Genomic DNA, 11,551 nt, shown 5'->3' with positions numbered 1-11,551 from the left:
TTCTCAGTTATTAGCAAAATGACGAAAGATGAAAAGCGCCATCATCCATCCAGATGTTTACTGAAAGCTGATAGTGACACCTGGTGGACAATACGGAGAAGTGTAACGTTTATTAAAGCAATGAAGACAAGCATGACTTAATCATGTTTCAATCAAAACATGTAAAAAACAAACACAACAAAAAAACAGATTTTTTTTTAACATGTTTCCTTTTACAAAGGCTAATCCCAGTATGACTTCAGCTTTGTAATGTCTTAAAGGAGACAAAAAAGAAGCACATATGCACACATTTTGAGTTCAGAACTTTATTATCACAAAATATGTATAATGTCCACTTATGCGCAATGGCAAACCTAAAAAAATACTTAATTTGCAATGACTTACCCAAGAAACACAACTCTGGCCAGAATGATAAATAATGATCTTAAAATCTTAAATATGACACTTGGTTCATATATTTGTTCCTTATTTAGAAATCCTAGAACAGATGGACTGGAAAAAAAAGCACTCATTTAATCAAGATTTCCACTTCGTACCGGAAACATCGACTGACATCTGGTTTGTTCAAGGCTGCACATATTTAACTTTGCATCTCTGAGCTTAATTAAAAAAAAGAAAAAGAAACGGCACCGAAGTACAGAGCTGATGTCGATAGCAAATGCATTCAAGTCATAATGTCACAGTCAAAGGATTTATGCCACAATTATTGGTAAAGATGAGCAAAAAAAAGTATTAAAAACAGTTTGCAGTAGCAACAGACCGAGGAACACAGTGGAGTGGGAATTGGTTGTTTTTTTTTCTTTTTAAATTAGTAATTTATTACACCAATTTCTTGCAGTTATCCAAATGTGAACTTTAGATTTCTTTTACCTGCAGTTTCCTTATCCAGCTTTCAAATTTTCAATATGTTTCAGACACAGGTGGGTTTAGGAGAACAGAGAATTTATTGCAGTAAGTTGCAACTCTTTCTGTGTTTAAAGGCTTTTTCTCTTAGTTCCCATTTTGAACAGTGACTAAGAAAATTTGGGTCTTGAAATAGGAAGGTATTTATTACTACGAATATTTCCTAGGCACTCTGATCAATTAAAAAAAGCAAAGACATGCATTAAAAAAAGCTTCAGTTGTTCAGAATTGTAATTATTAGGGGTGTCAATAAGTGTGGCACTTGTAATTTTGTTAAAAAATAAATAAATAAAAATAAAAGTTTCTTCATTTTTCAATGAGGGTAAGCCAATACAGTAAGAGATGATTTTATTTTAGAGATTTTTAATTTTTATCTTTATTAAGAGTGCTGTATTAGCAGTTAATATAACCTCAATTTATCCAAGGACGTTTCTGATTTAAAAAAAAAAAAAAAAAATAGGGCAGACTTTCATACTGCTTACAAAAATACATTGTTTCACTGTTTGTTTTGGTAAATAAATCAGAGCCTGCAAACTAACATCCATAGTTTTAGAGGGGAAAAGATCCAGTATGCCCGTTATGTTGCGACTACAGATGTGGAGAAAGTTTTTCTGGAATAAAACATCTGCAAAATAAACTTTTTTTGGGCCTTAGACGCTCTGGATGTACTATTCCTGTCAGGATTCACCACTAGATTTAGTGCAGTAGTCTCGTACTGCAAAGAGAACAATTTAATTGAAGTTCAACTGATTTTTCTCTACTTGAAATCAAACTGTAAACAAAAAATGAAAGCAGTTTATTTCGTCCAATCCCAACTTTAACGACTTGCCTCCCGAGTAGAAATGAGAATGAAGTTGTTAAAAAAAAAAAATTCAGCTCCAACTTTTCCTTATGCGTTTTGATTATAGGAGGATGAATGTAAACAGGAATCCAAACAACATGACTTTTTTTCCCCTTTTTTTGCATAAGATATTTAAATTCATATAAATCTAGTTCTGTAGTACCTTCCTTAAGCATCCCACAGTGCTGGTCTGAATCTCTTGTGTAATGCGCAAGTCGTCCCCCCGAGAAGGTCAAAGGTCAAGCACTGAGAGCTCAGCAGGTGGAGGAGAGGCAACAGCAAATAAGGATGAAAACAAAAGAATACAGGAACAAATGGAGGAAAGAAAGGATGCAAAGATGGGGCTTTGTGCGATTAGGAGTTATAAACATATTCTACCACTGAACGTGAATAAAAAAAACCAACAAAAAACAGCGCAAAGAATAATTCATAATCTATGTTGTTTTTTTGCTTTGACTGCATCTTGGAAGAAAAGGAAGGTATTTATTCTAAAAAAATAAAAACTTTTTTTTGTAAATAAACATCCATTGTATTCCTCCCTTTCCTGTAAGCAATCAGATTTCCTCAAGAAGTGGCCATTAGTTTAACCAGATTCACCTTATTTGGAAAGTATGGCTGAGGGACGGAGAGAAGAAATATTCTCCCCTTCGTGTTGCCTCGGTTACCCGCCGACTGATCCAGGGTAACAGGAGATTCTGGGGTTAGATTGCGCGGCTTTCCTGTAACAATCCTTGGCACACAAACCATTGCCAAAAAAGACAATGACAATGTGGTGTGCCGTGCGTCACAAACCTGCCTGCTCATCCTTTGTTTTCTCCCAAAATCATGTGTCCTCTTCTGTGGCCAGAAAGAAGCCCTAACACTGAAATCATGTCCGCTTGAAGCCGGACTACAGCTTCATGCTGCTGAAGTCCTTGGATACGCTCTGCAGGTAAGCGTCATGGATGGCACTGAGGAAGTCCGAGTCATTCTGGAGGAGGAAGCAAAAAAAAAAGTAGAATGATTAAAATGTGTAAAAAATGTGGCAGCCCTTTTAAAAAGCCTTACATTGAAAGTTTATGCAGTGGCATAATGTTACACTAACTTTTCTTCGAATCCTCCTTTTTATTTGAGCTCAATTATTACTTGCAACGTCAAAATTCTACATTAAATTTTATTTATTAATACCGTGTACAACCTTTCGTTTGCCAACAACAAGCAATTCATCTTTTACTTCAAATTTTCACAAGGTTGGACCATCGAGTCCAGAGGGCTTCTCTTAGATGCAATGGAAGAAGGGAAAACTGAGCCGATTTGGTCATGTGTTTTGATCAGTGTCCATGGAAACAGTAGCAATTCGTTTTTTTAGTTTTCTGGCTATTTCCCAAAAAAATCTCATTTAAGTTTTACAATACTTTAAAAAGTTCATAATGCAACATACTCTAAGGTCCCCAGTGCCTTTGAGAAACATAGAACACACATGCAAAAACAAATAGTTTCATCTGACCATCCCGGTTTATTAAACTCCAACTGTTTATTTTTGTGATGGTAATTCTTTACTGCAGGTCAGAGAGCAAGGTTTTGGAGACATTTTTTTATTATTATTTGTACCTTCTCTTCAGTGCTGCTCACTGTGTGAAATGGAGGGATAAATATGGCTGGAAGAAGACCGCTGTGTCAAAGTTATAATTCAAAGCAATAGGAAGACGTGAATTATCGAATAAAAGCTCCAAGAAACTCTGATCAACCTTAAAAAACATAAATTAAAAAAAAAAAATGTTTCAAGTCCAATTGTTTCAAATGGATTTGTGAGAATAAAAACAACTGTAGCTGTAATGATTTTGCTTAAAAATTGTTTAACCTGTTTTTCACAGCTGAATAAATGTAAAGTCATTTTTTTGTATTTTCAGAATGAGGACATGCTAATGCAATAAAATACATTGTTTATTGGCTACTAGAGGGGCCAATAAACAGACAGTTATCATAAGCTTGTCTAGAAACTGTTCTTATTTTGATCGTTTGACCCATTCCAGATGACCAGTACCTCAATGAGGTGTATCAAAATGTCCTGCAGCTGTGTTTTACTGCAGGGGGCCTGCAGAATCTCTGCAGCTCTTCCAGAAGCAGAGGATGGATCCGGAGGGGCGGACTGGATGACCGGTACTGTTGTTTTTTTATTTGTAGTCTGCTGGAAAGCGCTTGGGGAGAGCAGCACTGAAGCATCTGAGCCTGGAACAGCAAGACCAGGGCTCATAGGAATAGCCTGAGAGGAAAAAAGAAAGAAAGAAATAGGGTGGTTTAAGAACAAATACTGACAGAGCATCAGTTACCAGAGGCAAACAGCAAAAAGCTGAACTCACAGACATTGGCGCAATCAGTTTGGGAGGCTGAGAGAAAACGTCCTTCTTGGGCTCTTGGAAGCTGTGAGGGGGGAACAGCGTGCTCGGCAGGAAGCTGGGAGCCAGGATAGGTTTGTGGATGCCGGAATTCACAGATGAAGCTGCTGGCTTGAGAGAGCTAACAATGTTCTGTCCCAGAAAGGCGGCTGAAGGTGCTGCGGGTGCGGTGAGGTTATTCTGATGCTCCGATCCAGCTGGAGCCATCAGCAGAGGGGAGACAGAGCAGTGAGGCTGGGGGTCTGGCATGGGGACCATGGGTTTGAAGACAGGACTGGGATTGAGTGTGTAGGGAGCGGGGATGGGAGTGGGTCCGTGTGGCTGCTGGCTAGAGCTGGGGTCGTGGGTTGAGAACTGCTGGGTGAGGAGAGGAGCCTGGTGAGCTGCAGCAGGATACGGCTGCTTCTGCACGTAGGCGCTAGGGAGGTCGCCAGAGGAGGAGGATGAGGCGGCGTTCTGCGCGGAATGTTCTTTAGGGAGCGGAGAACCAAAGAGCTCCTCAACAGTGATCTGCTTCACCATGGTGTGAGAGCTCTGGGTGGTAGACAGTGCAAAGTGATTAACTTAAATCAGTGACCGGTGCAAGATAAACAAAACTCGCATTAATACAATACAATCGCAGATTTTCAGATTTTATCTCACACATAAAGACCAAGGAGAAACTGTGAAGTGAAAGGAAAATTATGAAGGGCTTCAAAATATTTTTTTGCAAATACAATTCTGAAAAGTGTGGAGTGCTTGTATTCAGCAGCCTTTACAAAAAATTGAACGTCCAGAAGTCATCTAAAGAGCATCTAATTTAACCTCAGTGTAAATCCAACCTTGACATCTGAAGAGCCACTGCTCAAATAACTTGACATTTGTTTTATTTTTAATTTGAATTTAACATAAGATTGAAAAAATATGTAGAATAAAAAACAACAGATCTTTATGCACCATTTGGATGATGACATTTTTGTCTTTTGTTACTTCTGCTATTTTCTTTTTTTTTTTTATCCCTCTAGGGAGTCTTTTGTGGGCTATAGTGTCCCTTATATGACAGTAGGCTGACAGGAAACGGGGAAGGAGAGAGGGGAAGACATGCGGCAAATGTCGTCGGGTCCGGGAGTCAAACCCGTGACGGCCGCGTCAAGGACTCAAGGCCTCCAAATACGGGTCGCGCTAAATGCTACGCCACCACGGCACGCCCCGCTTCTGCTATTTTCATTTAAATAAATGTTTTCAAGAATTAGAATTGCTCCATCTTGATTTCAGTTATTGTATTACTTCTCAAGAAGGCTGGCTTTAGTCTGCACCATAACCAGCTCTGGTAGATAACTTTGGTGTTTCCAAATGCAAATATTGGAAAATAAATAAATAAGCAAGCTACCTTTTCAGCTGGATGTGTACTGTGTGTAGGTTCTGAAGCCTTGTTGATGCTTGTTTTCATATTTAACTCTGCAGACACGTCTGTTTCTCCACTCTGGGCCTTCAAAGCACACAAGACATGTAGAATTAACAAACTTAAGTTTAGTTTATCAAAAACCAACATGGGGAACACATACAAAATAAAGAAAGGTTTGAGAAGGATGGGATAGGGTTCAAAATTTAAAACCTGGAAAAATAACCAGCTGAAAAGCTACATTTATATACATATATTTGGTACCAGATGTAAAATGTTGAAAATGGAACAAAGAAAAATAATTTGTAGAATATATTTTGATTTTTCTAATATTCTCCATTTTCTTTGTGATGCTTTTCCAGACCTGGGAAATATTTAAATTCAATTAAATAGTTTTCAGACCTTTAGAAACTATTTAGACTCAGATTGATATGAATGTTGTTGCCACCTACTGGCACGATTTGGACATTATAACAATTTTGACAGAATAGGACAATTTCTTTTTTTCAGAAAAACATATGTTAAAAAAACACTCTCCTTAGTAGAGTGTCCAGGGGCTGCTATGCCTAAAATAATCTACTTTACAGAATATTAAGTAACATGAAAACATATTTTTAAAAGCCTGTGTTGATGTTTCAGTGAGGAGAAGCAAGACATTCACTGTGATATATTTTATAAGTTTTACAGTAAAAATGTTATCCTGTAAAGACGAACAGAAACAATGAGGTAACATGCTGTGCTCCCTCACCCTCTGGTATTCCTCCTTGGCTTTGCTGAGCAGCTCCAGGATGTCGATGGGTCGGGATTCTGCGACTCCATTGGTTCTCCCTGGATCCACCCTCTCTGGGGTCTTTCTCAGGGCGTGATCCGCTTCTTGTTTCACAATCCTGGAGAATAGGTAGATTCATTTCAAATCAGAATGACTTTGATGATGTATTATCATTATTGACACTAGCCTGTCAATTTGCTGCTGATGAATGTGAATTTTCCTACTGAAGGGCAAATAAAGGAAGATTCCACTTTTTTTCTACAAGTAATTATGCTGAAAATGTCAAACTTGAATAGTTTCATTAGACACTGCGATTCAATTACATTTTAATTTCCAGTTACGAACAAGAACTAAAACACAAAACTCAGTTTCTAAGAAACTTAGATGCCTACATCAGATCAATACGTAATAACAGGGACACACAGTAATGTCATCCTGCTCAAAAGTACACCCATCTGCTCTAGTATATAGACTCAATAATTGGTTAGGGTTTGCATGAATTACTGCCTCAGGTCTATGGAATGGCTACATGCTGGCCTTCATCTTCTCTGCATTGCTGCGTTTGTTATGTCATACTGTCTTTGTGAAAAAACTGCTTAGATTCTCTATAACATTCAGGTCAGGCAGTTTACTGGCAGGTTAAGCACTAAGACACTACAAGTATTATAGCTGGAATTGGTACTTTTGTGAGTGCGGGCAAGTGCCAAGAGCTCCAGTTAAATGAAATCAACATTTCTATAAAGCTTGTGAACAGGGCACTGTGAACAACCAGCATCTTTAACAATAACTTTTTGTGGTTTATCGTCTTTGTGGAGGTTGTTGATGTTTCCTGGACATTTGTCAAGTACGAAGTCTTCCTTGTGATTGTTTCGGCCATAAAATAACAGAGTAACCTTTTTAAAATCCTTTTCTGGAGACCTGAATTTGGGGTTTTCATTAGCTGTCAGCCATAATCGACAGAAATAAATGCTTCAAATGTTTTACTCTGCATGCAATATAGATGAATTTCCAAAAGTATTTCTTTTTTTTAAAGGTTTTATTGGCTCCAGTGGCCTTTATTTGAAAGTAGTTCGACAGGAAACAGGGCAATGAGAGAGGGGGAAGACATGCGGCAAAAGTCGCCAAGCCGGGAATCGAGCCTGCGACCACCGCCACGAGGACCAAGGCCTCAACACGTGGGTCGCGCTCCGCCCCTGCGCCACCACAGCACCCCACCAAAACTATATCAAAGATATTCTAATTAACAGAAAAGTGTAATTTTTAAGCTTTTTTTGTCACCTGAAGGAGTTAATACTGCTTGAATAAATCCAACCAAAGAGAAAAATGTTTCATATTATTTATAATTAGACACAAATGAATATTCTTACTTACTTGACCATCAGCTGGGCGATGCGGTGACAGTCCCGTTTGTCGTAGAACCAAATGCTATAGATACCCACTGTCAGAAAACACAAACACTTCCTTTTAGAGAATGTTTACTATGACTGAATATCAGGAGAAGTGTTACACTAGACAAAGCTCTGCACTTTAAAATACCAGACAAACGGAAGAGAACATCTGTGGAGCCACAAATCTAGACATATATATTTTTTCATATCAGTAACATATTAATTAATAATTTAAAGATTAAATGAACATTCAGATTTGTTTAAGGGAATAAGTTTCCAAACTCCAAAAAAATCATCAAAAAAAGGAAGAAACTTCACCTGAAAGGAAACTGAAGGTTTTCCTGCTTTCACCAAAGTAATAATAATTAGTAAACAGAACAATCTTGTTATTTGTGTGCGACAAAATGCTGATGTACTCAGGGACCTTGCTGAGGCTGAGCTAGCCTAGCAACCCAAGTGTTTGCCTCCCGGCGGTCCCTCCTGCTAGCAGAGGGAATTTGAAAAGATGTAAACAAGTGTCTTAAAGTCCATGTTTCTCTCCAACAGCATACTTCAATTCTGAACACACACCACAGCCTGCAGCACTTAGCTCAATGGCGCTCAAAAGGGACTGAATGTAGACTCAAATAATCACCATCTCTGTGAGGAATTCACCTTCTGTCTTCTCGAGACTCTGCTCCTTTATAACTATCCTTCTGCAAACTTTTTACTTTGTACAATTCATCTTAAGATCACAACCCAGGAATCTGTTCTAACAGCTACACATTTACAGCAGCAGATGAACAGCAGACCAAAGTGAGAGACCTACATCTGGAGCCAAGGCAAACTGATGGATCAAAACCAAGGAGGAATTACAAAAACAACCCTCACTCTCTAGTAAGGCGATAAGAGGAGCTGCTGATTTGGAAACCCGGCGAGTTCCTGCATCATGTCGTCCATTCCAGCGAGGCTGATGGGAAAACCGAGTCCAAAGGGGGAGCAGTCTACTTTAACCCTCACCTTGGCTATGCTATTTTTTCTCATAAGCAAACAAATGGGGAAGCAATCCAACTCTTTGTTCGTTGCCTTGATGAAACTTCTCTTCAGACTTCTCATAGATTACCTTGGCGGCAGCGCTGTCAGCTACTTTCTGAAGATCTGAGGGACTTTCTTACTTTCCATTTCCCTAATCTGACTCTAACTTACAGTAAGATAAATATCAAGTAGCAGTCTGGTGCCGCAGTCAGAGTTTGGTGGGTTTGATTCTTTCCCAAATGCAGGAAGACAGCAGCAGCCAAGCTAAGCTGGAGTTGCTGCATGGCGAGCCACGGCCATGAATAACAAGGTCTTCCTCCTCAATGCTTCAAGGAGACTCAAAGATGACTTCATGCAGAACGGACGAGAGATGTTCCACCGGACGGTGGGAAGATGTTTGTCTAGCCTTTTCAGAGGTAAACCATTAACACCAGTGACTGCGACTGTGTATGCTTTTAGGTACAAATTATCTTTGACAGAAACACACAAATGTAAAAGACTCTTCATCTTTTACATTGTTATCAATGCATGGTAACGATGACAAAAAATTAATTTTTCATTGTATTTAAGAGGAAATTTAAAACAAATATCCAATAGTTTTTATTAACAGAAAAACAAACAACAAATATTCGTCCTGCTGCTAACATTATCGCAGTTCTAATCAAAATTATAACATTTGTTTATTGTCTTTTTTTTTAATGAGACCGACTTAAGCAAAACAATGAAAAAACACCAACGTTAGTCATAATTTTCAAGTATTATTGGTTTGCTTTTTATAGTAACAAAATAATAAGCTGATATTTGATGGCTAATTAATTATTTGAGCTAAAGGCTTTCTAAAGTCTGCAGTCAGACATGAGTGCTTCTTTATTGTCCACACATCAGGAGTCTCGGTTTTTATAACTGGAAATATTTCAAACCAAGCAAATTTTTTTCTTGCAAGTAGCAGAACTGTGCAATCACTTTTATTGAGCAACTTTGGTCACTCCAACACCTGTTATCTCAGTAAAAGAAGTTTAAATCAGGTGCAATATGACCCTTCAAGAAACAAGAAGTGAGTCTGACGACTGAAAAACTAAAACTGACTAGAACCTTTGAGATCTGTTCGAGCTGAGAAATCTTTCAGTATATATTTTCTTCCTCAAAACACTCACAGTTGCCATTCCTGTAGAGCAGGAAGGGATCCTGGAGCTGGAACTCCAGATCTTTGTTTATCGGCTCCACGAGGTTCTCTGTACTCAGTCGATTCATGATGGTGAAGCCATGGTGAGGTGAGGCAGACCTTCAAAAGGACAGATGGTATACAAATCACTCATGTTGAATATTTTCCAGTTTCAGTGTTAAGTATTATTTACAAAATTAGCTAATTGGTCTTTGAGAATTAAAACTTGCATTACTATGCTATCATAGATATAAATATATGATCTGAATATGATATCAAAACAACAATATTCTGTTTACCGCAATGACTACAGGGATAATTTATCATTCAGCAAAGTTATAATGACAGCTGTAGTCACTTTCTCTGTGTTGTCAGCTTTAAATCAACACTGCAAAATCAACACTGGGTTTGTTTGGTACACATGTGTGCAAAACAGAAAAAGCTGTACCAAAAACTCTTGGTTTGAATTTGTACACTGTTGAACTCCTAATATTTTCTCAGGAAATTTACAAGTTGTTTTATTTACAAGTTTATTTTTTATATTTAACATCTATACAAAATAAACATCTAAAAACATGACAAAACTTACAATGCGTTTCAGTTCGCAGGTTTTATGTATCATGTCACTATAAACGTGTTTACCAGGTTCTGAAAAAATAATTTAGCTTTCAACGATCTAGCTTTTATTGAATGAAATGAAAACAAAAATTTATGCAAATATCTAAGTACAACCTTATGTTTCCAAATAATATGAAGTAAATCGCTTCACACAGAGAGATACTCTATGCATGTGGAAACCAACTAAATGTCAATCTTTACAAGAGATTTTCCAACAAATTTATTCCAAAGCCAAAGAAAAACAAAAAAAGTATCAAATGGGACACCGTAGATCTCATCTTTGTTCTAAAAGTTATAACACCATGGAATATGCTGTCTGTGTACACTTGAAGCAGGAAAATGCCTTTTTTTTTATCATGTATATTTTTCCAAATTACTATATGTTGAAGGAGTAGGCGACTCCATCACATGTCCCTGTTGTTTACAAGAACCGCGGCCTGCACACGTTTGCTAAACACGTCAAATGACAGCTTGAGGCGACGTAACAAACACCAGTAAACAACCTTCGTGATTCTCCATTTAAACACCATTTTTACATCTTGTGTTCTTACCTCGAATAAACAAATAGTGTTCCTTCGATTTCAGTCTTCTCCTAAAATAGAAAACATGCAGTCTCAGTCAGGAACAATAATTGCAAACCCAAAGCGGGTGACTTAAAAAAACAACAACAAACAAAAAAACAGCGGCTAAAGCTAGCCGCTGCTAGCGAGACTCGGTTAGCTTAATAACGCCGATAATCTGCGTATTTCCCATAAAGTACAAGAAAAAGAACCTGGGTCGAATCCGAGTGCTGCATGGATAAACTTTAACATGATTTATTAAAACGTCTTTACGCAATTTTAATTTTAGAGAGAACAGCTAATATGCTACATAAACATGTAGCTAGCTTTGCCCATTCTTCCCAAACTTACCCATTCGTTCACTTTGGAGTTGAAGTTGTAGAGAGCTACCTGACCGGTAACATCCAGCAGCTTGTTTATGTACGGGTCTTGTCTCTGTAGAGCAGCTAAGCTCATCATATGTCCCGCAGTTAAAGTCTCCATCTTCGGACGGATTTTCTGCAAACACTTGTAGCTTCCGCCGCAACCGGAAATAGTGGC

The 11,551-nt window shown here is 38.1% G+C and overlaps 1 protein-coding gene across 1 annotated transcript; it reads right to left on the bottom strand.

The window, feature by feature from the left end:
• Nucleotides 1-95: 95 nt before the first annotated feature.
• dcp1a (decapping mRNA 1A) lies at nt 96-11,548 on the bottom strand. Its single transcript, XM_028023406.1, has 9 exons — nt 11,363-11,548; nt 11,003-11,043; nt 9,826-9,953; nt 7,641-7,707; nt 6,249-6,387; nt 5,489-5,587; nt 4,084-4,653; nt 3,768-3,986; nt 96-2,714 (listed from the first exon to the last, which is right to left on the bottom strand). The coding sequence occupies exons 1-9, from the start codon at nt 11,492-11,494 to the stop codon at nt 2,634-2,636; spliced, it is 1,476 nt and encodes a 491-aa protein (XP_027879207.1). The 5' UTR covers nt 11,495-11,548; the 3' UTR covers nt 96-2,633.
• Nucleotides 11,549-11,551: the final 3 nt, after the last annotated feature.

This window comes from Xiphophorus couchianus, chromosome 1 (assembly GCF_001444195.1).
Source record: "Xiphophorus couchianus chromosome 1, X_couchianus-1.0, whole genome shotgun sequence".
Lineage (NCBI taxonomy): Eukaryota > Metazoa > Chordata > Actinopteri > Cyprinodontiformes > Poeciliidae > Xiphophorus > Xiphophorus couchianus.
The sequence above is the reverse complement of the archived record's forward strand: the minus strand, read 5'-3'. Positions and strand labels throughout refer to the sequence as shown.

Coding starts and splice junctions, on each gene's coding strand:
- dcp1a (XM_028023406.1), bottom strand. CDS start 11,494: ATGGAGACTTTAACTGCGGGACATATGATGAGCTTAGCTGCTCTACAG. Junction 5,588..6,248: donor CCAAGGAGGAATACCAGAGG/GTGAGGGAGCAC, acceptor TGTGCTTTGAAG/GCCCAGAGTGGAGAAACAGA. Junction 3,987..4,083: donor AACTGATTGCGCCAATGTCT/GTGAGTTCAGCT, acceptor TTTTCCTCTCAG/GCTATTCCTATGAGCCCTGG.